The sequence below is a fragment of the Phaseolus vulgaris genome, chromosome 1, assembly GCF_051622355.1.
Source record: "Phaseolus vulgaris cultivar YP4 chromosome 1, ASM5162235v1, whole genome shotgun sequence".
Classification (NCBI taxonomy): Eukaryota; Viridiplantae; Streptophyta; class Magnoliopsida; order Fabales; family Fabaceae; genus Phaseolus; species Phaseolus vulgaris.
The window spans coordinates 55,074,620-55,101,918 of record NC_143498.1 but is presented as its reverse complement, the minus strand read 5'-3'; the positions used below and the strand labels follow the sequence as shown (position 1 = coordinate 55,101,918).

At 31.4% G+C, this 27,299-nt stretch overlaps 6 protein-coding genes and 1 pseudogene across 13 annotated transcripts; 3 read left to right on the top strand and 4 right to left on the bottom strand.

Annotated features, from left to right (window-relative positions):
• Positions 1 to 536: 536 nt before the first annotated feature.
• LOC137816271 (gibberellin-regulated protein 12) lies at positions 537 to 1,347 on the bottom strand. Its single transcript, XM_068619349.2, has 3 exons — positions 1,245 to 1,347; positions 955 to 985; positions 537 to 774 (listed from the first exon to the last, which is right to left on the bottom strand). Exons 1-3 carry the CDS (start codon positions 1,308 to 1,310, stop codon positions 593 to 595), a joined length of 279 nt encoding a protein of 92 aa, XP_068475450.1. The 5' UTR covers positions 1,311 to 1,347; the 3' UTR covers positions 537 to 592.
• Positions 1,348 to 4,051: 2,704 nt separating this feature from the next.
• Positions 4,052 to 4,511, bottom strand: LOC150029712 (gibberellin-regulated protein 12 pseudogene; annotated as a pseudogene).
• A 3,016-nt stretch (positions 4,512 to 7,527) lies between these two features.
• On the bottom strand, positions 7,528 to 8,213 carry LOC150029711 (gibberellin-regulated protein 12-like). Its single transcript, XM_090300797.1, has 3 exons — positions 8,131 to 8,213; positions 7,926 to 7,956; positions 7,528 to 7,834 (listed from the first exon to the last, which is right to left on the bottom strand). The coding sequence occupies exons 1-3, from the start codon at positions 8,194 to 8,196 to the stop codon at positions 7,653 to 7,655; spliced, it is 279 nt and encodes a 92-aa protein (XP_090156923.1). The 5' UTR covers positions 8,197 to 8,213; the 3' UTR covers positions 7,528 to 7,652.
• Positions 8,214 to 10,870: 2,657 nt separating this feature from the next.
• On the top strand, positions 10,871 to 14,624 carry LOC137815299 (PLASMODESMATA CALLOSE-BINDING PROTEIN 2). Of its 2 annotated transcripts, none has more exons than XM_068618432.2 (3): positions 10,871 to 11,269; positions 11,349 to 11,403; positions 14,488 to 14,624. In XM_068618432.2, exons 1-3 carry the CDS (start codon positions 10,948 to 10,950, stop codon positions 14,513 to 14,515), a joined length of 405 nt encoding a protein of 134 aa, XP_068474533.1. In that variant the 5' UTR covers positions 10,871 to 10,947; the 3' UTR covers positions 14,516 to 14,624. The 2 variants fall into 2 exon arrangements, with proteins under 2 accessions (XP_068474533.1, XP_068474532.1); XM_068618431.2 differs by lacking the exon at positions 14,488 to 14,624 and adding an exon at positions 13,088 to 13,478.
• Positions 13,514 to 15,991, bottom strand: LOC137815297 (purple acid phosphatase 15). Its single transcript, XM_068618425.2, has 6 exons — positions 15,493 to 15,991; positions 15,050 to 15,383; positions 14,738 to 14,955; positions 14,394 to 14,584; positions 13,881 to 14,165; positions 13,514 to 13,708 (listed from the first exon to the last, which is right to left on the bottom strand). The coding sequence occupies exons 1-6, from the start codon at positions 15,989 to 15,991 to the stop codon at positions 13,589 to 13,591; spliced, it is 1,647 nt and encodes a 548-aa protein (XP_068474526.2). The 3' UTR covers positions 13,514 to 13,588.
• A 766-nt stretch (positions 15,992 to 16,757) lies between these two features.
• On the top strand, positions 16,758 to 19,547 carry LOC137816128 (Sec23/Sec24 protein transport family protein). The gene is made up of 2 exons (XM_090295437.1): positions 16,758 to 17,481; positions 17,586 to 19,547. The coding sequence occupies exons 1-2, from the start codon at positions 16,912 to 16,914 to the stop codon at positions 19,233 to 19,235; spliced, it is 2,220 nt and encodes a 739-aa protein (XP_090151563.1). The 5' UTR covers positions 16,758 to 16,911; the 3' UTR covers positions 19,236 to 19,547.
• A 947-nt stretch (positions 19,548 to 20,494) lies between these two features.
• Positions 20,495 to 26,343, top strand: LOC137815298 (uncharacterized). Of its 7 annotated transcripts, XR_011081724.2 has the most exons (11): positions 20,612 to 21,139; positions 21,207 to 21,305; positions 21,389 to 21,493; positions 21,576 to 21,728; positions 22,143 to 22,241; positions 22,329 to 22,457; positions 23,099 to 23,278; positions 23,782 to 23,898; positions 24,653 to 24,777; positions 24,907 to 25,120; positions 25,950 to 26,343. XR_011081724.2 is itself a non-coding variant. In XM_068618429.2 (10 exons), exons 1-10 carry the CDS (start codon positions 20,879 to 20,881, stop codon positions 25,981 to 25,983), a joined length of 1,302 nt encoding a protein of 433 aa, XP_068474530.1. In that variant the 5' UTR covers positions 20,612 to 20,878; the 3' UTR covers positions 25,984 to 26,343. The 7 variants fall into 7 exon arrangements, 4 of the variants coding, with proteins under 4 accessions (XP_068474529.1, XP_068474530.1, XP_090151587.1 ...); XR_011081727.2 differs by lacking the exon at positions 24,907 to 25,120 and having other exon boundaries at positions 24,679 to 24,777; XR_011081726.2 differs by lacking the exon at positions 25,950 to 26,343 and having other exon boundaries at positions 24,679 to 24,777; positions 24,907 to 25,041.
• The last annotated feature ends 956 nt before the right edge of the window (positions 26,344 to 27,299 follow it).

Genomic DNA, 27,299 nt, shown 5'->3' with positions numbered 1-27,299 from the left:
TATTTATGAATAAATCATGTGTTAACAAGTTTATCAGCAAAAACATTTTCTTCAAGAAAAATGTAAGAAAGTCTACAAATTTATTACAATAATTAATACAAGTGTTTCACATATTACAAAACATCCAATAATATGCAGCACAAATCAAGGTAGAATCACATTCAAAGCATAATTTAGTAACATTTATCTTTTGAGCTTAAGAAATTAGTTTAATTTATTAAAAAACTACCTTATATGTAAATAATCAATAATTATTTGCCATTTATAACCTATTTTAATGTTACAGTTGTATTATTTAATTTAAAATAAATTAGACAAACATTTTGAGGTTCAATGAGGATGTATACAATCATTTTGAAATTTTATAATACGCTAATTTTTATGTTCTGCTTAAATATATTACTTTGACTTTTTTTACACATTATAACGTTAAAAACATACGAGTTTTGTATAATCTGGTAAAATCAAGCGTATTGGTGAATGAAATGCTTTAACGAATTAAAAGAAGATAAAGAGAAAACAGAAAGAAAGAAAAATATGGAGAAGAACAAAATATTTATTGATGTAGAAGAATGTTAAATTAAAGTTGAAATCATGGACATTTAGGTCCTCCATTCTCATTTTTCCAGTTGTTATAACATGGACATTCTTCTTTGTTACCGACAGTCCCAGATGGAACACATAAACATTTATCACAACACAAGTTACAATAAAAGAGACACGCCTTTTTTACTCGAGTTTTTGAACAACGAACTTCGCATGCTCCCGGACATTCTGAAATAGAAAAATTATAATGATAACTCATAAAATTGTATACAACTCTATCATGTGATAATTTTTAAAAAAATACAATGAAACATAAATTTGTAATTAAATAATATAAAAAAATTATTAAAATAATAATATTAAAAATTGTTACAGAGAAAAAGTGTATATATTTAAAAAAAACAATACCTTCTGGTTTAAGAGATCCTTCGCCACCACCCTACACACATGAGAAAAATATCAATTGTAATACATTAAATTGTTAAAAAGTGAGCTTTAAGCTTAACTCAACCTCATAAAATCAGCTTAATGAGATAAGGGTTGCACACACTTATATATGATGAAATGTCCTAATCTCTAGTCGATGTGGGATCTCCAACATAAATTTATTTAAAAAGTGTGGACATGAATGAGTGAGTTTACTATATTATAGCAGTAGTTTTAAAAGACAGAAAAATATAGGCATAAAGATGACTCACATAAGCGAGTTGAGTGACAAAAGTCATGAGAAAGAGGAGAAGAAAGGCCCACACAAATTTAGCCATGGCGCTTCTTCTTTCGCAATGAAACGATTTAAGTGAGTAAAAAACTATAGAAGTGGGGCAGTTATATAGGCTAATACAATCACTGATTTTTTCTTTATTGTGTTCCCTCACTCATGCTTTTTTCTCTTTCATATTCTCATTAATATCTCACTGTCATCTTATTTAATTCAAATTAATAAATAATTAAGTAAATATTTAATGTTTTACCTTGTTAATTAAGATTATACACTCTTTTTCATAGTCATTCTTATTAATTCTTTTTATATGGAGTATTTTTTATATTTTTAAATTAATATTTATTATTTAATTTGTCCGTTAACTATGTGACATGTTGACTATAAGAAATATTGGTATCTAAAGTAGTTTTTATTATTAATAAAAAAAATTAAAATGATCTTTAAATTTGTATCTAACCATTACCTATCAAGGTTTTGCTACTTACTACTTTATATTATAAATTAGTTTTTATTAGTCTTTTAGAGACTAATTTATAATTTAAAATATTAGTCACTAAAACCTAGATAGCTAATTTATATACAAATTTAGAAATCATTTTATAAATTTTTATTAATAATAGAAATCACTTTAAAAGTGAATAATTTTATAGTTTCTAAAATAGTATCTAATTTAGTTAATATAACGACTAATTATTTTTTGACTTTAAATTTGGTTATTATTTATTTAAAATGTGAGATTTTGTGATTAATATAATATGTTATTGGTATTAATAAAAATAATAAGTGATTTTTATTATTTTTTTATTGGAAACGTGTTGGACAAAGAGGTTGTTGTGCTGTTCAATAGCTTCTATGTCATCACTTACCTCAACTAAGAGATTGTCTTCATCTTATTAATATAGGTGTCCATTGTTATCTAACAATTTTTCAATAAAACACAATAAAAATTATTAATAGTTTTACATTATTAACTATAATATTATTTTATATTAACTATAAAATCTCACGTTTCTTAACATGTGGAAAGAAATAAACAAGTTGACTAACAAGATACCAAATAGTTAACATAAAAAATTAAATGGTAAAAACTCAGTTGGAAAATATAAAATTTGGATTACTCAATATACCGAAAGAATTTAATGGATACTCAATTAAAAATACACAAATTTATGAGAGACTTAAAACTTAATTAAGCTATTAATGAATAATATAATAGAATACAATCATGCAAGGTATTTTTATTGCAAGAGTCATGACAAGAAGTTGGTTTTAATTTACTTTACTTTTTTGGGTTTATAGTGTCATATTAGTATACAAGTGGAGACAAACATCAACTTAACAGTTTTGTGGGGTCAAATTAGGTTTAAAATATTATTATGTTTATTATTACTATTAATAATATTATTATTACTTTTTCTTTTTATAAGGAAAGAATAAAAAAAATAAAATGAAACACTTTAGGGGTGCTCAAACCGTTATACACAAAACAAAACCGGTTTCCTTACACCCAACCAGTTAGAATCCAAAAGAACTTACACCACATTACCCAAAATTACAATTCAAGACAAGAACCAGAGTCCCCAATAACATCAACCCACCCGTGAAACACACCCTCATGATATACAGAGCGTCCAACACTTAAACCATGTCTTTGCCATCAATCTGACATATACCAAACCTAATTGTCAAAATACACACAAAAAAATAACCAAACCTAGAAAAAGAAATCATAAGCCAAATAGATCTGCACACAACACAAATATATTCTAAGCATAACCCAGTGACACACACCTCACCTCAATCCAATCTTGCCTGGTGGAAGAACCCAATAAAACCTGCACATAACACACCACTACTATTGTTATCATTAACACTACTATTGTAATTATAGTTAATATTATTATGCTCAATTATTATTATTATTATTCTTTTTATTAATATTAAAATCATTATAAGTAATATTATTATTATTATTATTATTGTAATTATTATTCTTATTATTAGTAATACTATTATTAATAATATTATGGTAAATAGTATTCATATTAAAATTATTATTATTATAATTATAACTAATATTATTAATATTAACATTCTGATTATTATTAATATTATTATTAGAATTAGAATTATTATTAGTAATATTATTATTAATATTGTTGAAATTATTACTAATATTATTCTTAATATTATTTTTTTCAATATTATTATAAACGTTATTAATATTACTAATATTAACATCATTATTATAACAGTTATAATGTCGTTATTATTATTATTTTTTATTTATTATTTATTATTATTATTATTATAATAATAGTGTACAACACGTGCAATAAAAAAAAATCAATAAGATTTCATCATGTCTTTGATTTACTTTTTATAGGTCCTTTTATGTAACAATTTTATTGTAACTTCTATAAACCATTTATAAAATCTCGTTCTAATTTTTATTTCAATACAAAAATAACGGTATGTTATTACTAAAACTAGGATATTCACTTGCGTCTCTTTAAAATTTGTAATGTAGACAATAATTAGTAAATAACTATTTTAAATCAAATATAACAAAACTCTAAAAAATGTTAACACGTATTAATAATGAGGGTGTTATTATTATTTTTATTTTTTCAATTTAATACTAGTTATTTAAGGTGTGAGATGATGAATAAAAAGATAAAAGAGGAAAAACTCAACAGGAGACAAATGAATTTATTTCTTAAAGTAATGGTTATACTATATCCAGTAATTTCAATATTAAAAGTTTGGAGAAAATGAGATAAAAGTGATAGAGTTGATTTGTGGATAAAAGAGTTGAATTAGGGACACTTGGATTTTCCTTGTCTGGATTTCCAATTGTTATAACATGGACATTCTTCCTTGTGGCCATAAGTTCCAGACAGAACACATAAACATTTATCACAGCACATGTTATAAAAGTGGAGACATCTCTTTGGAAACCGAGTCTTTGAGCAACGATACTCGCATGCTTTTGGACATTATGAAACAATTCACCAAACCAATTTTCAATTCTCAACATCACATTCAAATACTTTTATGTTAACTTTCAAAAATGTCACCACAATTAATACCTCCTCGCTTAAGAGATCCTTCCCCACCACTCTGTACAAGATAACAAAATAATTAGAATTCATTGTTACTACTTTAATATAGTGCACAAATAAGTTTAGATGAAATAAACATGCAAAATGAATAAGTAAAAATATGAATAACAAAGACATAAGAAAATAATATATGTGTGAAATAGAAAAATGAGTCACATAGACAAGTTGAGATGAGAATGATGAGAAAAAGTGCATGCACAAATTTAGTCATGATTGACTCTCTTTAGATTGAAGCAAAGTCATAGTGAATAAAAAACATTACAAAAATGGTTATTATATAGATACAAACTATCACTTTGGAATAAATTTAGTAGTTTTGATAGTTATATTTTCTGTGTGCTCACCTCACTTATAGTTTTCCTTGACCTCACTCATAGTTTTTCTTCAAACTTAATTAAAATTTAATTTCCATAATGCTTATTAATTTCTATATATATATATATTTAATTATCAAGTTAAATACATGCATATTCAATATTCAATTTAAGTTAAAATTAATTAATACAATAAAACTTAAAAAACAATTAATACGCCAATAAATTTGGTATAAAATATTAACCTCAATTAAATTAAAAAAATGTTTTCCAACTTATATTGTTTAACAAAAATTAAATTCAAACCAATTTGATTTTTTTTTGTTTTTACTTTAGTTATAGGAAGAAAGCAATTTGAAGTTACAATTCTTAAATTTGTGTAATAATTTGAAGAGCTGTGATGGAAAGAATTAATTATATCGCATAATTAAAGTAATTTTATTTCATAAATGCATGGATTATTACTCTAAACGATATACACCTCATTTTAAAGTATTACTGCTTGTAGTTGTCAAATCCAATTAATTTAATTATAAATGTGATTATTATTGCTTTAATTTTTTTTAAACGAAAGTCAAACTATATAACTGTAATGACGTTTCTCTCTCTATATAGAATTTCTTATTCACTGCTTATTTAAATTGATTTTATTTTTTTAAAATTAAAATAAAATACAAGCTTAATTGGATATTTATCTTATATTAGTAATTTTATTTAATAAAATAAAATAAAATTATATAGACGTGTAAAATTATATTACAAATTTGTTATTCTTTAGATGAGTGTACTTTTATAAAATTTTATTAATAAAATAAATTCAAATATCATTTCTATTTTATAAATTAATTGTTTCATATTTAACAATCTTTCAATCTTAAATTGTAATAGACTTTATTAGGATTAAATTAAATATATATTTTTTATTTATTACATTATTTAAAAAAATTATTTTTTTATACATCAATCAAACTTATTACAAATTTTTCTAATCTTCTTTTCATATTTTGACTTTTCATCATCTTTTGTTTCCTTTTCAGCATTTTTTTTTTCTTTCTTCTCCACGTTATTTTCACCCAAAGTCAAATATATATTTTTTTCACTTCGTTATCTTTCTCTCAATCTCATCATACTTCACCATCTTTCTCTTCATTTTCATCCCATGCAAACAAAACCTTGCAACTAATATTATTTATTCACATTTGAGCAAATTCATTAAAACTAAATAAAATTAAAAACAATACATATAAAAAATAAACACGTGGTATATTACTAAAAGAAATTCATTTAATAAAAAATATCGTAAAAACCAACATAAAATTAATTATTATATTGATTAAATTATAGATTATTTTATAAACTAAAAATTATTGATATTTAAAGTAGTTTTTATTACTAGTAAAGTTTAATAAAGTAGCTAAAATCTTGATAGTTAATTTAGATACTAATTTAAAAATAATTTTATAATTTTTAATTAATAATAGAAATCATCTTAAATACCAATAATTTGTTAGTATATAAGATAATATATATTTTAGCCAATAAAATGATTAATTATTTTTTATCTCTAAATTTAGTTGTAATTTAATGATTATCTTGTAGTATATATACATATTATTTATATATAAGATATTATTGAAGTAAAAATAAATAATTTGAAAGAAAAAAACCTTAATTGTTAAATGAAATTTTGTGTTAATGAATTGAAATGAATGTTTATGGCTGAAATCAACATTTTCAGCCGTGAATACACTAACATGTTATATATTAACTTTTTTATGATACTTAAAATATGAAAAATATTTCATTTAAAAACCAATAAGTGAGCACATCAATCTTCAAAGAATAAAATTAAATATTTACTCATGTTTTTATATTTATATTGTGTTCAACTTCTCCATATCACTAATTGTATTTACATATTTTCAAACAATTCAAATTATCACATTGGTAATTTACAAATCACATTAATCAAATTTTATCTCGTTAATTCTCAAACATAATGATATTTATGAAAACATTATCAATAAAATTTACATTAAAATATTATAAATTATATTATCCAGAATATGTTTTATCTTTTGCCCTTCCAAATTTTAATGATTGTTTAACCAATATAACTCATCCCTTAAATAGCTAGTAGTTTATAATAAGTTAAAAAATTAGTTTTTAGGATTGAGTTACTTTAAAATTCATTTATTAATATATATATATATATATATATATATATATATATATATATTATATTTAGTTTCAATTTGCATCTTTTACTCTAAATAAGGATTTTATAATGCAATAATTTAATTAATTGTTTATTTGTTTGTTAACCCAATAGGTTTTTAAAACAAGTAAAATGTTTTAAGTCTCAATGTCTTAAATTTTGTACCCAAATATTGAATCTATGATTTGTGTGCAATAAAGATATGTTTTAAATCATTTTTATTGTAAAACTCATTACATTACATGTTGTCTTGATTTAATTTTTATAGGTCCCTTTATCTCACATTATTTTTAAGATTTTATTGTAACTTTTATAAACCAGTTATAAAAACTTTCATTATAATTTTTATTTCAATGCAAAAGTATTAGAAGACTTAATTTAAAATAATAGCGGCGTGTTACGAGTAAAACTAGGATATTCACTAGCATCCTTTAAAAATTGTAGTGTAAACAATAATTAGTTAATCCTATTTTGAAACGAATGATAACACAACTTTAAAAAATGTTAAAATGAAGGTGTTGTTATTATTTTTAGTTTTTCAATTCAACACTAAATGTTTAAGGAGTGAGATGATTAATAATAAAAAGATAAAGGAAGAAAGAGTGAACACGATAAAGATGAATTTATTTCTCAAGTAAATATCACACTATAAAGGCAATTCCAATATTAAAAGTTTGGAGAAAGTGAGAGAAAAGGGATAAAGTTGATTTGTTGATGAAAAAGTTTAATTAGGGACACTTAGGTTTTCTTTGTCTGGATTTCCAGTTGTTATAACATGGACATTCTTCCTTGTGGCCATAGGTTCCAGACGGAACACATAAACATTTATCACAGCACATGTTACAAAAGTGGAGACACGTCGTCGGAATCCGAGTCTTTGAGCAACGATACTCGCATGCTTTCGAACATTCTGAAATAATTTACCAAACCAATTTTAAATTCTCAACATCACATTCAAATACTTTTATTTTAATTTTCAAATATTTCATTACAATCACTACCTCCAGGCTTAAGAGATCCTTCGCCACCACCCTATACACGTACAACGTATAAGAGAACAAAATAGTTAAAATTCAATGTTACACTTCAATCAAGTGCATAAATAAGTTTAAATGAAATAAATGAAGTGTTTAACTTGTAACATGAAATAAAGTATGAATAACAAAAAAAATATATATATATGCATGAGAGAGAAAGATGAGTTACATAGGCAAGTTGAGAGACGAAAACCATGAGAGAGATGAGAAGAAGTACAAACACAAATTTAGTCATGATTGATTCTTTTTGGAATGAAGCAAATTCTATTTGAGTGAGTAAAAAACACTACAAAAGTGAGAGTTATATAGATGCAAACTATCACTTTGCAACAAATTTAGTAGTTTTGATTGTTTTCCTTTCTGTGTGCTGATCTGACTCCTAGTTTTTCTCCACCAAACAAAAATTTAATTTCCACAATGCTTATTAAATTCTACAGAAAAATATATGTTTAATTTTCCAATTTAAATATATGCATATTCAATTTAAGTTAAAATAATTAATACAATAAAACTTTAAAAATAATTAATACAATAAAAATTTAAAAACAATTAAGACGCAAAAAAATTTGGTATAAAATACCAATCTCAATTAAATATTTTTTCCAACTTATATTATATAAAAAAATGTAACTTTAAAAAAATTGAAATTTTATTGTTTTAGTTATAGGATGAAAGCAATTTGAAGTTACAATTCTTAAGTTTGTGTAATAATTTGAAGAGCTATGATGGAAAGAAATAATTATATCGCATAATTAAATTAATTTAATTTCATAAATGCATGGATTATTACTCTAAATGATATACACCTCATTTTAAAGCATTATTGCTAGTAAATGCAATTAATTTAATTATAAATGTAATTATTATTTATTTAAAATGAAAGTCATCCTATATTTACTTTGAATTCAAACACCAAAATATTAGAAAGTTATTATGGAATTTAGATATGATAAAAAAGGAAAAAAACAACTTTTAAGCAAATAATTGTAATGAAATTTCTATATATATATATAATTAATATTTTTATTTACTGCTATTTTTTAAAATTTTGTTTATTCATTCTATTTTCATTTAAAATAAAATAAAATTTAAGCGTAATTGGATATTAATGAATATTTTATTATTATTTTTTTGGTTTTTTCATAGTTTTTTCTCTTCTCTCTAAATTTGTATTTTGTTAACTCTAATATACATAATCTTGAGTACAATAGATATTGTTGAAATGAATGTTTTTAAAAACCATATTATTCGTTAAACTCTAATTATTCATTAAACTCTAGTTGAACCTTCGATAGAATTGATTTTGATAAATAGTATACACTATAATATTATTAAACAAATCTGATATCATGGTTTTATAATACTAATATTTAAATTTAAAATTAAAATATCAATGTATTCGATTTTTAACATTTAAAATAAATATAAAACCTAAATAAAATATATCATGATAAGTATGCTAAATTAAATTACAAGAATTTCACTACAATTATATTTACATATAAAAAAAAGAAGAAGAATAAATTAACATAATAAAAATTTATATTAAATTAAAATATAAAAATATAAATTGATATAAATTATTCAACATTATTATTTTGTGTCTGGTAATTGATTATTTTTGTTTTAGTATTTAATTTATAAAATGAAATGAAGTTGCTTTTTATAAAGATAATAAAACTTCTAAAACTTCAATTTTTGATTATCTAAGTTCATGGTGTTATGCTTGAAAGTGAAATATCAAACTGTCATATCACGTCACTTAATAATAAGTACTTAAAAAAATATAAAGATACTTGATACTTAATAGAAAAAAATGTTAATAAAGATCATTTTAAAATATTTAAATTTATGAGATAGTCAAAATTTAACTAAACAATTTATTTATTTTTCATACAGATACACAAAAGTAATCACCATCGTGTGACTAACACATATTTTGAATATTATTTAAATACAAACGAATAATGTTTTCTCTCAATTTGAGTCACAACTTATCATTTCAAAATTCAAAACACTTTTATTGTTAATACTTACATTTATAGTTGCTAATTTAGTCCAATTTAACTTTCCAACGCTGAATTGTTTTTAAATAAGAAACTTATGAAATAAGAAAACAGTTTTCAAGCTTAATACTAATAACTATCAAATAAGATCAAACAATTGATTATCCAAATTAAAATTAAACTTACATCAAATAAAGATTTTCTTTACATCAATACAAAATAAAAGATTTTCATTATATATATATATGTATATATTTATATATATAATTTAAAGTAATAAAATATTCATTATTCATCTATCTTAATTTTTTTCTTCTCTCGTGGTTTTTAAACACTATATTACATGATTGAACTTCATGCCAAATGTAATTTGATCATAATTCAACATGTTTTTAAAGTTGAAAAATAATAAATTACATTTAATTTAAAAATATTCAAGAAAAAAATGGCAATAGTTAAAATTTAAAGGAATGAATAGTAAGGAAAAAATTACAAGCACCAAAATGATAGATTTTTTATTTGCAAAATATAAAAATCAAATTTATAATTAACCCAATAAAAATTACTTTTGTCAAGAATAGATTTTTTTTGGAAAATATATATTTGACCCACACTCAGTAAAAAAATATACTTAATAATACATTATAATAATATAATAATATTTAAAATTAAAAAAATAAATTAAATATAATTAAAATATTATTTTATTAGTTTGTTTGTTTGTGATTGTGAATGCTTTTTTATTTACATATCACCACCCATCGTTCAACAGTGACAGTGAACAAGTAATTAGGAGATTTACTAAAAAAAAAATAATTAAAAAAATGTTAATATGAAATTAAAAAGGCATATTTTTGTGAAGAAAATGTTAATATATATCCGTCCCTCCATGGTTATTTATTTATTTCCCTCTTTCTGTGCCTGAAGTGCAGTTTGTGAGTGTGGCCATCCTTCACTGACTAGGTAGTAACGCAACCGGAATGGGAATGGTGGTGGCAGTGACGGTTACAGTTACAGTTACAGTTACGGCAATGGTGATGGAGATGGTGGGAGGAGGGAGTTGGTGCGTGGCGAAGATTGGGGTGAGCGAGGAAGCATTGCAGAGAGCATTGGACTCTGCATGTGGAGGAGGAGACGGCGGTGCCGATTGCGCTCCCATTCAGCCCAACGGCCTCTGCTTCACTCCCAACACCCTTCAAGCTCACGCTTCCTACGCCTTCAACAGCTTTTACCAGCGAAACGCTAGAGCTTCTAACGCCTGCCTCTTCAATGGCGCTTCAACCGTCGCCCAAACAGATCCCAGTGAGTGCTCTTCTGAACTATACGATGCCATTTACAAGGACATTTTCCAATTTCTCCCTCACTGTTTATGTTTATACAGGCTATGGATCTTGCGTGTACCCGTCCTCCTCCGCAGTGGCAACTCCAACCGCCAGGTATGCCACCTTAATTAATCCTTAATTAAGTAATTATTGGCAGCAATGAAGGAAGTAGGTAAATTAGTGATAGAGATTGAAAATTGAAACATGGATAAGATTGAAAAAATGGTGGGAAAGAAGTGGGAATGGTCTGAGTTCACGTGCATTGTGAGAACCGAGACGCATGCGTGAGTGAGTTGAGGTCAGATATCTCTGTAACTGTACGTTCTTTTCTCTCGTGCTTCTCAACTATTTTGTCTCATCCATTCATTTTCACCTTCTTCCGCAAATACACGGATCAGGGCGTTGCCCACCTCCACGCCTTCTCTGCAAATCCTCCATTAATTGAATCTCCATAGTACTATCATGTTTTTTTTTTCTTCAAAATAAGTGGGAGAGAGATATCTTTTTGTTATTTTTTTATCATTTAAATTCTAATGAATACAAAATAATTTGATGCTAAAGAAAAAAAGTACATACAAATTACTTTTTATTGCTCAAAAACTATTTTTATATTGTATTTTCATTTCTATTCCATTTAAATAAATGAAAAAATATTTTACAATGACGATAATCCATTACCACAACCTCCACCAACCGAACACGAGCTACAGTCTCAGATAATTTCTTTACATTTATGTACTAAAAATAATCTTATTATTTCTTTAAATCTAATTTATTTTTCCTAATAATATTCTTCTTATTTTACTCTGCATAATAATACTTTTTTTCGCAAGTAAAACAATACAAATAATAATATAATTAAAAAAAATATTTTAAATTTACTACCAACTACCAAATTAATAGAAAGCTAGTTGTGTCATATAAAATAAAATAATTAAAGTCGTTAAAGTTACGTACAACGTCAATTTAATAAAACAATTGAAGTGACTTCAATTAATCATGAGCTTTTTTTAAAAGTTTTACTAACCATGTATGATTTAAATCGTGAAAGTTTCGACTAAAGTTTTCCAACCATGACACGATTTTTGTGATGACACGATTTTTGTGAGTCCATATCGTGTTGCTCTGGAATGACTTCTTTCAAGCAAATTCGTGTATCCAATCTCGTAAATAAAAAATATTTTGCCATCCTCGTAATGAATTGTCAAATTGTACTATTTTAGTGAAAAAAAAACTAGGTGATGAAATTGAAATATTTTGTATGATTTAAATCGTGAAAGTTTCGACTAAAGTTTTCCAACCATGACACGATTTTTGTGATGACACGATTTTTGTGAGTCCATATCGTGTTGCTCTGGAATGACTTCTTTCAAGCAAATTCGTGTATCCAATCTCGTAAATAAAAAATATTTTGCCATCCTCGTAATGAATTGTCAAATTGTACTATTTTAGTGAAAAAAAAACTAGGTGATGAAATTGAAATATTTTGTATGATTTAAATCGTGAAAGTTTCGACTAAAGTTTTCCAACCATGACACGATTTTTGTGATGACACGATTTTTGTGAGTCCATATCGTGTTGCTCTGGAATGACTTCTTTCAAGCAAATTCGTGTATCCAATCTCGTAAATAAAAAATATTTTGCCATCCTCGTAATGAATTGTCAAATTGTACTATTTTAGTGAAAAAAAAACTAGGTGATGAAATTGAAAAGAGGTGTGATTATTTATTATTTTATGTAAACTGGTTCATGTTTGCTTACTCACTCGATTTCATATCTTATAATTAATAATGTCTAGTACTGCTGAAGTTACAAATACAACAGCGCCAACACCTTCCTCGACAACGACTACTCCAATCCATGGCCGGGATGGTGCAGGAATGGACCCTCAAATCCCCCAAAATTCTACCCCTACTTCAAACACAATGACCTCTTTTTTACTCTTTCTTCTCATTCTCTTCCTAGGAGACACTTTTTTTGTAGCATTGTAATGAAACTACATAAATATTGTGTTAGTCCTATCCATTGTTTTTATTCTCATGTGGGAAGTTAGAAGACCCTGTTTTGTATCTTTCTAGAGCTTTAATTTAAGTCAATCGCTCATTTTGGTCGCTGCCGTGGCATACTGTGTTTCTCAGACACCGCAATAATTAGTAATATCATTACCGTTTTAAAGTGCTTTCTTACAATGAATTTCTTACAATTGTGTTAGTTAGTACACATGTTGGATAAAAACTCAAGCATTTCAAGGATTATTTGTCTTTAAGAAGGATTGAACAATGTACATCAATACATTAAGTCATGTAGCTGACGGTGGGCAGTTTTGAGGCTGCCTAACAATGTAAATCTCATCTCCAGCACTACCATAAAAGTCTTGATTGCGATGCCAAATCCACAGTGCATGGGTTTCATTTTTCACCTTCATATATAAGACGTTACAAGTTATTTTGAAGTCGTACTCAATTCATATTTTCTGTTCTAATATGAATGCAATAACTATTGAACTTATAGCATGAATATATCAACATTGTTTTAGCAATTTCCATCCTTAAAAAAGGTATGAAGAGTAGTGAAAGAAAGATGAGGTATACCTCCAGAATGCCATGACCAAAGCTACTTTCTCTTAAAGCACTATAATCAGGCTGTCGATCCCAACAGAAGTTACCCGCTGCAGGGCCGGATGTGAAATTAAAGGCGCAGAAGCCACCCATAAAGTCATCTGGTGTAGTTGATGGTTCTGGACACTGTCCAGGTTCATCAGCATGTGTGATTGCCGTCTTTTCCCTGTTACCACCATCACCAACCGTGATATAAACAGGACCACAAGGATCCAATGTGTAGTTGTATACCCGGTTTGATCTCTCATACGCATGAACCTGTCATAAATTTTGCAAGTACAAGCCATGACTTACCAAAAATGCAATTGTGTATCCAATTATTAAACTTCACCTCTTAATTTATTTATGGGATTATGAACAATGATAGAGAAAGGAGCAACTATCCTTTCACATAAAATTCTTAACTCAGCAATGTTTATTTCATCGATAGGGATCACGAATTAATATTATGGATCATATTCACATGGAATACAAAAATACACTTACATGTCCATTGAAGACAATGTCAACGCCATATTTATATAGCAAGTCTTCCATCTCTACTCTCATACACTCTGCTTCTCTATAATGTGCCTTGTAGGTGCTGTACCAAGGTGCATGCCATGTAGCTACCAACCACGGAGTTACTTCCCTGTCAACAGAAGCCAAGTCTCTCTCCAACCACTTGTACTGGTCCCCTGCAATAACAGAGCGGATGACACTAGTATTGAGTAACACAAATGTAAAAATAAACAGCAATGCTTTGTTAAGTCAAAACCATGCTAGTAACACGAAGAATATGGGTCGTATAGAAGACAGTAAAGAAAAAGGACGAAGAAGCAAGAGTTAACCTGATTTGTCATACGATGTGCTGGACCCGAGCATCATAAAATGTATCCCTCCAGCATTGAAAGAATAGTATAAAGTGGATGATGATCCACTCTCTTCTGATGGGAAAGCAAATCGAGAACTATAAGCAACAAATGTCTGGTTTTCAGCTTGTGGTTCTATATCATGATTCCCTTCTATTATCATTATCGGGACACTAGAAATCAGAGGCTGCATGTACCTGAAAGAACAAGAAGTTGAGTTGTAACCAAAATGAAGATAGGGTAGTCCAAGTGGAAGACAGGAAGAATGGTAAAGAAGAAAGTGAATGTTACCTTCCCCAGAAATCCCAACGAGGTTGATACGTTTCATGGATGGGAGTGTTAGGAAATGCACAAGAATAGCAGTCTGCCCCAGTACCATTAGTAAGATAAAGATTGGCATAACTAACATCTCCAACCAACAGAATAAGATCGGGATGGTTACTGGTGATGTGGTCTACAGTGGATGTGGTATTGTATGAAAGACCCAAGTCTCCAACCACTGCTATTCTGTTAGGGTAGCTCTTGGGGCCAGAAACTGGCATAGTCCTGAAGTAATGAACATCACTCATTGCTGATAAAGAAGGATCTCCGCATTCATATTGATAGAGTGTGTTGGGTCTCAATCCTGCAGAAAATATTGCAAACACAAACTTGACTTAATTTCACTCATTGAAGCCATAAATGCATGTGGGTTAGTTAGAATTTAGAAGGGAAGCTTGCAGAAAGTGTTATGCCTGTGAGACGAACGTGATGTATAATTCCAGAGGTGTAGTTCTGAAGGCCTTCAAAAGGATAAAGTTGACTGTAAACGAGGGAATAACCCGTAGCTCGGTGACTCATGGACCTTCGGAACCTTCCATATCGAACTACACTCGCAACACTGTTAGGATCCAAGGGTTCTATGTTGTCCCCAATTTGGAATTCCCCTGTAATCCAAGAAATGGAAACAGAGTGATGAGAAGCGGAGAGGGAGAGAGAGATTTGTTGTGGTTGGAAGCCTTGAGCGGTGGTTTGAAGCAGCGGATCCGTGTGTGGCAAGTCCACGGCGTTTCCTCGGAAGGTTTGGTCAAGAGGAACGGTGACAGGCTTGAAGGGTCCATCCAGAGTGGTTGGGATGGGAACTTGATAGTCACCATAGTCAGCATCTGAACTTAATGAGAAGTACAACACTGATAAACACAATATAACCCAACAACCCATTTCAGTACTCAAGTAAGTGCAATCTACCTTCATTCCTTATTCCTTCTGTAGGAACACTTTTATACATTGCAATCACAAAAAAGGGGAACCTTTTTAATGCACCAAATACACTACTTTTTTTATTTAATTAATTTAATTCCCTTGTTTTGCTTCTAAAGCTTCTAAAGTTTGAATCTATGTTCCTTATGAAAAAAAAAACCTCTCACACCTTTCATGCATAGACCGCTTCGGTGTATTAAATATACACTTTTATTTCATTTTACAAAAATATTAACGTAATATTTATTTAATTCGTTTTTTTATATAGTATAACACAATTTATTTAACTAGTTATTTAGATAATTTGTGCATTTACTGGTAAGCGCTTAGAATATATTTTGAAATAGAAATTAGATAAGAGCGTTAACTTCAGTTTGGAAATGCTTTCTTTGGATTAGGAGGAAATGAAAAAATATATATTTAAGTACACTATTTAAAAAAAAAACCAGAATTTTATATATAAAAAAAGCTATTTGCAACAATAACGTGAATTTAATGGAAAAACAAATTTTTTTTATACAGAAAACATGCTCTGATTTAAAAAGAAAACATTTTTTTATAGAATGCATATTGTGGCTAATCGATCACAAACTTTTCCTCAGCACGTAGTGGGAATAGCAATCAAAGTAAGTAGCATGAGTGTATGAATAATAAAAGATATAACATGTGATACATATCTCCTAGTTATGTTATAGTATTTCTGGAAGATTAATTTCTTAATAAATTTTATAACTATATATGTATAAATGATTTGATGATTAATTTTGTTATTAATAAAACATAATTTAATGAATTTTGAAAAGGTGGAGAAGAGGATTTTGGTGTAGAAGGGTGGTGTGTTAGGGTAAAAGAAGGGTGGAATGGAAATTGGTGGGTGGAAAGGGCAAGGGAAGTAGAGAGAGAGAGAGAGAGAAATGGACCTGGTGGAATTGGAGGCGGTGGAAGGGCTCCGGTGGACGTGGAATTCGTGGCCGGCGGAGGGGACGAATCTGGTGATCCCTCTGAGCATAATGTGCAGTCCATTGATGGTGAGTGAGGTCCCTCTTCTCCCATACCACCCTCTCCTCTGCTCCCGCTGCGCAGCCGTTTTGAACCCCTACGCACGCCTCGACTACCAGTCCCGCATCTGGCACTGCCCCTTCTGCTCCCTCCGCAACCCATTTCCCCGCCCCATCGCCGACACCAACCTCCCCGCCGAGCTATTCCCCACCTACAGCACCGTCGAATACTCTCCTTCTCTCCCCTCCTCCTCTCCCCCTCCCCCTCCCCCCGCCTTCGTCTTCCTCCTCGATCTCTCCTCCCCCCACGACCAGCTCCTCTCCCTCAAAAAGGACCTCCTCCTCCTCCTCCACCACCACTTCCCCGACCAAGCCCTCGTCGCTCTCCTCACCTTCGACTCCATGGTCTATCTCCACCATCTCGCCTCTTCCCCCTGTTCCTCCCTCCACCTCTTTCACGGCAACCGCCATCTCTCCTCCAATCAGGTATTTCACTCCACTATTATTATTCTTATTCTTCCATTTCAGTTCTCCCTTTCTTCGTTCAATTATCAACTACGTTATTCAATCTTCCTTAATCTCTCCCTCAGATTCGCCAGTTCCTCAACATTGGCCGCCCCCACCCGCTGCATCACGGACACACCCCCAAACAGGATTTTCTGTTGCCATTTTCCGAATGTGAATTCTCCATCACTTCTGCAATTGAAGACATTCATTCCACATTCGACTTCACCTCCGCCACTCGCCCTCCAAGGTGCACCGGCGTTGCCATTTCCGTCGCCCTCGGACTTCTAGAGTCTTGCCTTGTCACCACGGGCGCCAGGATCATGCTCTTCACCTCCGGACCTGCCACTATCGGACCCGGAATCGTTGTTGATTCTGATCTCCGCCAACCCATCAGAACCCACCATCACATCTTCAATTCCCAAGCCAGACACCACGCCAACTCTTGCTCTTTCTATGACCAACTCTCCAAGAGGCTCTCTGATGCGTCTGTTGTTCTTGATCTCTTTGCCTGTTCGCTGGATCAAGTTGGGGCCGCCGAGCTTCGACAACCTGTTGAGCAATCTGGTGGATTCATGATTCTCTCCGAATCTTTCGAATCCGATCAGTTTAAGAAATGTCTCAGGCATATGTTCAAGCCTGACGACCAGGGCCATTTGAAGATGAACTTTGATGCCACTATTGAGATAGTTACCACCAAAGATGTCAAAATCTGTGGAGCACTTGGCCCTTGCGTGTCTATGCACAGAAAGAACAGTTTGGTGAGTGAGACTGAGGTTGGACAAGGTGGCACCTCTTTGTGGAAGTTAAACACACTCTCCCACAAAACTTGCATTGCTTTTTTCTTCCAAGTAAATCAACAGCAGATAATTCAACCCGGCTCCGCATTTTTGATTCAGTTTATCACGCGGTACAGGCAGGGGAACATGGGATGCCGGAAAAGAGTGACCACTGCTGCAAGACGATGGGTTGAAAACCATTCTGCTGATATAGCTGCTGGGTTTGATCAAGAAGCCGCCGCTGCAGTTATGGCAAGACTTGCCATTCTCCGTGCACTGGCATGCCATCCCCGTGATGTCATTAGATGGCTGGATGACACGCTCATACGTTTTACTTCCAAGTTTGGGGACTATGTGGCAGAAGATCCATCTTCCTTCCGCCTATCCTCCAACTTTTCCCTCTATCCCCAATTTATGTTTCACTTGAGGCGATCTCAATTCATTGATGTCTGTAACACTACTCCTGATGAAACTGCATTTTTCCGGCTTATGCTGAACCGCGAGGGAGTAGTAGGATCGCTTATAATGATTCAACCTACGCTTTTCCAATATTCATTTGATGGTCCACCTGTTCCAGTACTGCTGGATATTCGTTCTGTTTCTCCGGATTTTATCTTGCTCTTTGATTCTTTCTTCTATGTGGTGATTCATCACGGGTCCAAGATTGCTCAGTGGAGGAAGCTGGGTTATGATAAGGACCCCAATCATGAGAACTTCAGGAAGCTGTTGGAAGCCCCAGAACTGGATGCAGAGCAATTGGTAGCGGACAGGGTTCCAGTGCCAAGGATTATAAGATGTGACCAGCATAGTAGCCAGGCTAGATTTCTTCTCGCCAAGTTGAATCCATCCGTTACTCAAAATTCAACCTACACAGATGGATCGGATATTATATTTACTGATGACATGAGCTTGGAAGTTTTTCTAGATCAGTTGCAGGTACTGGCAGTCCAAAGCTAGTAAGAAGAACACTCATTTGGATTGTTCTCTTTATTATGTCCATGTGAAAGGGTATTTAAAATTTGTAAGTAGTTTTGAAAGAAGAGGTTTCTTGTTTTCGGAAGTTTGTTTTTCGATGTTTACTTACAGACTTGTAAATTATCTGATACCTTTACTGTGATTAGAATGGTTTTGTCTATTAGACTAGTTCTGAAGATTTAGGTAGCATACGGTTACTCTTACTCTGACTAGAAACTGTATTATTCCCCAATTTCTTTCCTGGACTGTAAATAACACTACGACAGATTAAAGTGACGCTCGGTTTCATTTGCTTTTACTTTGTGTTTCTTCTTTATGGTGCGAGCAAGACTTGTTTTCTCTTGGTTGGAAGGAACAATATGTTTGCCATTGTTCATTGTTCAAACATATAGATCTTGATATGGTTTTGGTAAACTGGTTGCTGAGGCTTACAAAAACAAATTATGCACCCCAGACTCATGTTATAGTTGACAGACATCTTAGAATTGCAAAACTATGAACCTACACCAATCACTGGGTAACAAATCCTTAACTGTATATATACCCTTGGCACATACAAATTTTATTTAGAAAGCTACAGTGACAAACTCTGGACTGAAATTGATTTTTACACTTGTTAATCAATTTCACAATACTGTATCTGAGAGTATATCCAGATTGGCACATCAAAATGGAATTGTTTGTAGGATCTGAAAAGCAGTGGAACAGTTTGTTTTAGAAAAAAGAATACAGTACTCTGTTGATAAATAAAATTTGACGCTTTCTTAAGTAGAAGATGAAAGAAAAAAAAAATGAGAATTTACGAAGACATTTTTAAGTAGAAGAAAACTCCTTTTGCACTCACCATTGAAAAATTGGAGAGCAGATACTATTTTAAAAGGTACCCTGCAAACAAAGGTCCGAGCTGGATGCCTCCTGATTCATACTTGTATCGACATCAAGTTGTTCAAAACATTCTCCAGATCGTAGCTTTACTGAAATTGTGGACCCAGAAATTTCACAGCAAAACCTAATTCTGTTAACGGACAAGACATTGTTTTCAAACAAAATCTTGAATTACTTTAGTTTGTGTTGTTAGAACTGGTTTTAGGGGTGTTTTGAGTTAAATGATCTTGTTGTCTCCTATTAAATATGAAGGAAGTAAATAACTTAGATGCTTTTTGTTTAAAACAAACTCACCAGATGAGTATTTATAGTAAAATTTTGGCAATATAACTTGTAGCGAATTATACAATGAGTTTACTGAAATAAAGTAAAGAATTTATGATAATTACAAGGGTTTTTTTTATTAAAATGTATAGCAGGAAATATTTGGTGTTATTTTCGTGATTATGTGGTGAACTGCGTTGTGGTGGCATAGTGTAGCGGAGCCATGTGTATCGATACAATACAAAGACAATACAATACAATTCCAATTGAGCAGACAAGAGTAGAGGAAGAGAATGAAAAAATGCAAATGCAATCTCAATTGTTGGTTGAATATTTTCTCCTCCAATTCCAATTCCTATTCCAATTCCATTTCCAATCTCAATTTCAATTTCTTCTTATGAAGTATAACCAAATCTAATCTATTATAGTCCTGTTCCTGAGCGAAGAAACCCTAGATAGAAAGTAAAACAAAGCAAATGATGAAGAAGAAGAAACAGGTACCGGAGTGGATGAATAGTTCTCTGTGGTCCTCCCCCTCCGACCACCACCGCTTTGGCCCGCCCTCTCCACCTCCTTCTCCGCCTCCTCCTCCTCCGCCTCCGCCTCCCCCCGTCTCTGTCAGAGAAGATCCCCCAACTAATCACAATGCCTCTCCTTCTTCTTCGTCCGTCGTCTCTTCTCCTTCTGCATCCTCCGCCGCCGATGACATCTCCTCTCAAGCTCAGTTGTTGACCGAGGTTAGCTTTCCCAATCATTAATCCATGGATTTAGGTTTGTTTGGTTGCTAAGTTAGTTTGTGATTAGTTATCTAGGAAGGTTGTAGACATGCGCGAGTTGAGGAGAGTCGCTTCTCAAGGTATTCCTCATGCTGCCGCCCCTGCTTTACGCCCTACGCTCTGGAAGGTACCTACCCTCTCTTTACCATTCAATACCATCTCTCACACATAGACACAAACACAATTTATGTTGCTTTTTAACCTTCGCAGCTTTTGCTTGGATATCTTCCGTCCGATCGTGCCCTTTGGTCCTCTGAATTAGCCAATAAGAGGTCCCAGTACAAACATTTCAAAGACGACCTCCTCATGAATCCTGTAAGTTCGTCACTTACATCAATTACTCCGTTTCTTATAGAGTCCCAACCACACACTTCTGAATGTTTCTGTGCCTAGTCAGTCAGAAATCACGAGGAGGATCTACAACTCCGCTGCTCATGACATCGATGATGCAAAATCTGAGACTCGTATCTTGCTTTCTAGATCACAAATCACTCATGAAGATCACCCTTTGAGTCTTGGCAAGACCAGCGTATGGAATCAGTTCTTCCAGGTACTAATCTAATGTCTATGCAATCTTTTCTCTCTAAATCTAATATATATCTTATTTACACATAACTATCACCTACTTTACGGTTAAGAAATTACAAACTGCAATTCTGCACGTTACTTCCTACACTTACAGTTACAGTATTCTCGATTGCATGCTAAGTTTCTGATTTGCTTCTATATATGCAACTGACTTCCCGAGTCATGCCTTATTTGTGCAACCATTACCACTGTGTCTATGGGGGGAATTAGTTTAGCACAGCGCATCCTTTACCACATACTGCTGATTATCTTTCTGTTATCAATAATTTAATCTTTTATTAACTTCCATGCTACTTCCTGTGTCTTGAATATGATGACTACTATTACCGAAACTTAATCTAATCTCCTGTACTCTTCTTGTTTTTCATTTTTTCAGGACACAGATCTCATAGAGCAGATTGATCGTGATGTAAAACGGACTCATCCAGATATACACTTCTTCTCTGGTGATTCTCAATTGGCAAAATCTAATCAGGTTGTTCCTCTATTTATTTTGAAATCCATATGGACACATTCAGTAGCAATCCTTTTTCTTGACTTTCAACTTTTGGGGAATTTTCAGGATGCTTTGAAGAACATATTACTTATTTTTGCAAAGTTGAATCCAGGTATAAGATATGTTCAAGGGATGAATGAAGTATTGGCTCCTCTCTTCTATGTATTCAAAAATGACCCTGATGAGGAAAATGCTGTAAGTACATCCTTGCAAACTTAGAAATGTAGAAATGCTTACTTATGGAATTGGGTCAAGAAATATTGCCATCTGTGATATACAATGTTTCCATGTACTTAAAAACACAATGAAAAAAGGTGAAATAATTAATATAATATGGCCATGGGGATTTATGTGTAGGGCTTTTAATTTTCGTGTTTCTCTTATGTAGAGGAGGAACTAAATGCAATGATAGGCTTGCTAATTTGGGTTTGGATTCTAGTGTAGAGTTCGCTTGGTATAGTAGGTTGCCCACTTATACTCGGGACTTTTTTAGAACCGGTAGACCATAGGGTTTTCGTGATTGCTACATGGGTTTGGTGTTGTCCCCATGGTTGATTGTAGTATTTTGTATCTTTTTCTTTTCTTTTTAATGCATATTCCTCTAGAAGCACATGATTGTTGATGCTTTGGGGGGTGCTAATCTAGTTGAGATTTCAAAGTCTCATAATGATGTTTTCTGGAGTGAATTCCTTTTATAAAAAAAAATATGGCCATGGGAATGTTGATAAGAGGTTTTTGTTTCCTAAAAGTTTTTCAGATAGCAGTGACTGATTAATGTAGTTTTATTTTACTCATAAATTTTAATTTTTCCAGCTGTTTCCAATAACTAAATGCAGGCCTTTGCTGAAGCAGACACATTCTTTTGTTTTGTTGAGCTATTGAGTGGGTTCCAAGATAATTTTTGTCAACAACTTGATAATAGTATTGTTGGAATCCGTTCCACTATTACAAGATTATCCCAGCTTTTAAAAGAACACGATGAAGAACTGTGGCGTCATCTTGAGGTCACTACCCAGGTAAGAGGCAATTTAAGTACGTTCTCTGTCTAAAAGTAAAAAATCTTTTTAACAATTTGAGAACAGGAGGGTTATGGAGAAGAAGTTTTCCTTAGAACAATGGTGGTTAACTCATTTTGTTTGGCAAATGATACAAGGGCGGGAATGAAGACATTGTTCTCTGACCTCTCTCTGTTTTATTAAATTTGTTTTAAAAAGATTTTCATCCAATATTTTATTAGTAAAACTAATTAATAAATGATCTAGAAAGTGTGTTGCTAGCTGCTTCATTGATTCAGTGATGCGTTCTATGTTGCACCTGTTATTTTTGGACATTTTTTTTTCTGTTTGACTGTTTTATGTTCATCTACTACTTTAAGTGTCATTTTTAGTCTTTAATTAGTCAGTGTTCTATTGTGAGTGTCAATTTTGTCAGATGATTTAAGTACGTGTTTGATTGTGCAGTTGATTAGAAAAATGACAAATCTCACATTTCTGTTTCTATTTCTAATCCTAAATGTCAGGTCAATCCCCAGTTCTATGCATTTAGGTGGATTACTCTCCTCTTGACTCAGGAATTTAATTTTTCTGACATCCTCCATATTTGGGACATCATTTTAAGTGATCCAGAGGGTCCACAGGTACAGTTTTGCTCCTATTTTCCTTCTACTATATTGGACTGCCTAAACTTTTCCCTCAAAATAAAATTAATGGATTGACATTTATCCTCATGGTCCGCCACACTTAGCTGTGTCAATGGTAAGGGATGACATTGGATTTTAAGTTTCAGAGTTACTTTAAGGTAGCTAATAAAAAGGAAAGGCATTGACCTATTGAAATATGATGTTGTACTTCTTCACTAGGAGTTAGTTTTAAGTTATCCTCCAAACAAAGTCACATAGCTGAAGGAAAATAAAAGAAAGCCCCCATAAGAAGCCGCAGGAATACATTTGACAGAGAAAACAGTAAAAGGAAACACCGCAACTGCTCCAAAACCCTCCTAGGAAATTCCATCCACCAAAGACTGGCAACAAGCGGGGGAACTAGTTTTTGGTTTTGGTTTGTTTGTCTTGTCAGTTTTTAGTTTTGGTTTGTTTTGCTTGTCAGTTTTTAGTGTTGGTTTGTTTTGCTTGTCAGTTCTAAGTTTAAGAATTTTTAAAACCTAAAACTAGTTTTCAGTTTTATAAATTAGTTCTCAATTTATTGTAGTTTTCAGTTTTCAATTTTTAGACTGAATCCACATGAGTTGCGACACTTCTCAACTACTCCTCTTATGTTTTGTTTAACACAGTAAGACTTGCGTCTCTTTATTGATTATTATGAATATTTCATGAAATTTGAGTTTTTTTAGCATTATATTTATATAAGTAATGATGTAAAATTATTAAATAACAGTCATCCTTTCTGCCATTTGGCTATAGCATGTTTGGGGTTGGCCACTGCCTTCTGCCATCTGCCACTGATAAACTCTCATTCCTCACGCCACCAATGGGTATTGCATGCAATTACAGTTTTGGATGGTAAGGTCCACAGCAAGCCTTCAAGTGCTTCTGCATGTTGGCTGTCTTTTTGCCAAACAATGCATATCTTCATGTCTCAAATTCAGCTGAGTTCTTTTTTATTCTGTATGACCTGTGTGTTCATGACAGCAACAGTGTGTTTTGAAACCCATTGTGCATCATCCATTTTATACACTGGACCCTGCGTCTAGCCATGTGATTGCCAGCATTATAACATGTACCCTCTCATTAAGGAGGCATTTCGGTTGTGTTTGTTAAATGGCTTTGATTGGCTTTTGCCATCTATTGTCCAGTGGAAGCACCTGAGATACTTGCTGCTGCCCCCCAGATATGGTGTTGGAAGGTTTGAATGATTTGTTCTTATAATTAACAATTGAAAAACAAAACTCTTTTTTTGTTTTAAAGAAGTTTGAAGTGTTTCAAAATTAAGTTAAAAATTAAACTAGCCTTTTATTTTATTTGAATATGTTTGGTTAAACTATTCATTTGGTCCTTATAATTTCTTTCAAATTTTAGTCCCTAAATGAGAAAACTAGAAGTTTTAGTCCCCTTTCACATGTGTACGCTTTAAGTGGTGGTCCTTGTTGAGAACTCTGCATAAAACCTTTTAACTACGTAGAACCTGTACAAGTTAAGTTGTGGTCCCTGTTGAGGACTCCATAGAAAGCATTTTGGCTTGTATTCATGGAAACTTTCTGAAGGCCAAACAAAAACTGTATAGTAACTAAAACTTACTATATTTTTGTATAGGAACTAATACGGACTAAGTGAATAGTTTCACTGATATGTTTTTCAATTTATATTAGAAAACCTGCAACTATCCTGAAGATGTCGTAATTAAAAACCTATTAAGCATCGTTAAAAACAGGTTTCTTGTGTGCTATACTTTATAACGCTTTCTCTATTTACCCCAACCTGCAGTGTAACCTGCAATTTATAGGATCTTTTTGTAAGGAAAGATGATTAGAACAAACTCGAAGTTACTTCCTTTTGTGTTGCGTTTGAGAGAACTAGGAAATGTTACAGCTTACAAGTCATGTGATTTCCTTGATTGTAATATTGGAACAATAAATTCCTTTTGTTCATCATATTATTGCATAGAACTAGTAATGATTTTTTCACTCGGTGAAAATAGAATAAGGAGGAATATTAACTCTTGCGATACTGTGTAGGAAACACTTCTCAGAATATGCTGCGCAATGCTAATTTTCGTCCGTAGGCGCCTCCTAGCGGGTGATTTCACTTCTAACCTCAAGTTGCTTCAAAGTTATCCCTCTACAAACATTAGTCATTTGCTCCATGTGGCAAACAAGTTACGTGTACAGTCAGGCTAAGGGAATTCACCTTCATTATTTTGCATTGTGTTTTTGTCTCTAACATAGTTTTCGATTTTATAATTGTAAATTACTCTGTAATTATAAATGTTGGTTCAGAGCAACAACGGGTATTTTTGCGGACTCTGGTTCTGTTATTTTATTTTTAGTGGTAAGTCCATATTACTATGATCTTGGTGCAGTTATTCACCCTCCAAAGAATAATAAATTGTCGAAGCTTTAAAACGGGTCATTTGCCCTTGTTGACTGTTGATATTCTGCTTGGTTTTTAATGTTTGTGGTAATGTACCAATCACTCGTTTGTTTACAGAGTCAATGGAATGAAATAAGGAATGTGGGAAATAGAGAAAACGTTTAGTTTTCATGGTCTAACAGAAATATGGAAGTTCTATATATTGTCTTGTAATACGTTTTTAAAAGGAAAGGAAAATAATTTATGATGTCGTTTTATTTAAGATACATGGGATAACTTCCTCCCGCAATGTGCCATTTCGAAAACAATACTTGAGCTTTGCCAAGAGTACGTATTTACTTTTTAAGGGTGTGTTTGGATTGAGGAGATGATTTGAGAGAGTGGATTTGGAGTGATTTGAGAGGAAAGTGTAAAAAAAATAAGGTTGTTTGGATTAGGGTATATTATAGTGGATTTGTGAAGAAAGTTTATTGAAGTTTGTGAGTGATATGATAGTTGTAAGGAGATTTTAATTTTTTTTAAATGTGTAAAATAGAAGTTTACAAATTTATTTTTTTTAAAAATATTTAAATAATAAAATATGAGATTTTTTTATATAAATTTTAGTTAATTAAAATTTTATAAATATATATATATATATAAATATTTTCATAATACTATTATTATATAAATTATCTTTTATTATAAATAATTATATTTATTATTATTATTAGAAATAATTATTATTATTAATATTATTAAATAAATTTATAACATTAAGGATAATATGGGTAATTAACACTATCTATGTGACTTTCTTCGTATATCTTCGGACACAAGTGAAGATAGAAAAAGTTATTTTCGTGCCTTTCTTTGCTCATAAATGCTCGCTAATTAATAGAAACAAACGAAAATAATTCATGTCTTTTTTTCTTTCTTCGTGTATAGTGAATAAGGGGAAACAGACAGAGGCTAAATGTTGATTATTTTTTAAAGTTATGAGTAAGAAACCACTA

Bases quoted from the DNA above. Each gene is read 5' to 3' on its own strand.
- LOC137816271 (XM_068619349.2), bottom strand. From the start codon at position 1,310: ATGGCTAAATTTGTGTGGGCCTTTCTTCTCCTCTTTCTCATGACTTTT. The intron at 986-1,244 runs GTGAGTCATCTT...TCATGTGTGTAG, and splicing joins TTGTCACTCAACTCGCTTAT to GGTGGTGGCGAAGGATCTCT. The intron at 775-954 runs GTATTGTTTTTT...TTTCTATTTCAG, and splicing joins AGGATCTCTTAAACCAGAAG to AATGTCCGGGAGCATGCGAA.
- LOC150029711 (XM_090300797.1), bottom strand. From the start codon at position 8,196: ATGACTAAATTTGTGTTTGTACTTCTTCTCATCTCTCTCATGGTTTTC. The intron at 7,957-8,130 runs GTAACTCATCTT...GTACGTGTATAG, and splicing joins TCGTCTCTCAACTTGCCTAT to GGTGGTGGCGAAGGATCTCT. The intron at 7,835-7,925 runs GTAGTGATTGTA...AAATTATTTCAG, and splicing joins AGGATCTCTTAAGCCTGGAG to AATGTTCGAAAGCATGCGAG.
- LOC137815299 (XM_068618431.2), top strand. From the start codon at position 10,948: ATGGGAATGGTGGTGGCAGTGACGGTTACAGTTACAGTTACAGTTACG. The intron at 11,270-11,348 runs GTGAGTGCTCTT...ATGTTTATACAG, and splicing joins CGTCGCCCAAACAGATCCCA to GCTATGGATCTTGCGTGTAC. The intron at 11,404-13,087 runs GTATGCCACCTT...AATAATGTCTAG, and splicing joins GTGGCAACTCCAACCGCCAG to TACTGCTGAAGTTACAAATA.
- LOC137815297 (XM_068618425.2), bottom strand. From the start codon at position 15,991: ATGAAGGTAGATTGCACTTACTTGAGTACTGAAATGGGTTGTTGGGTT. The intron at 14,956-15,049 runs GTAACATTCACT...TTGTTCTTTCAG, and splicing joins CGTTGGGATTTCTGGGGAAG to GTACATGCAGCCTCTGATTT. The intron at 14,166-14,393 runs GTAAGTGTATTT...AATTTATGACAG, and splicing joins ACATTGTCTTCAATGGACAT to GTTCATGCGTATGAGAGATC.
- LOC137816128 (XM_090295437.1), top strand. From the start codon at position 16,912: ATGGACCTGGTGGAATTGGAGGCGGTGGAAGGGCTCCGGTGGACGTGG. The intron at 17,482-17,585 runs GTATTTCACTCC...TCTCTCCCTCAG, and splicing joins GCCATCTCTCCTCCAATCAG to ATTCGCCAGTTCCTCAACAT.
- LOC137815298 (XM_068618428.2), top strand. From the start codon at position 20,879: ATGATGAAGAAGAAGAAACAGGTACCGGAGTGGATGAATAGTTCTCTG. The intron at 21,140-21,206 runs GTTAGCTTTCCC...GTTTGTGATTAG, and splicing joins AAGCTCAGTTGTTGACCGAG to TTATCTAGGAAGGTTGTAGA. The intron at 22,458-23,098 runs GTAAGTACATCC...AACTAAATGCAG, and splicing joins ACCCTGATGAGGAAAATGCT to GCCTTTGCTGAAGCAGACAC.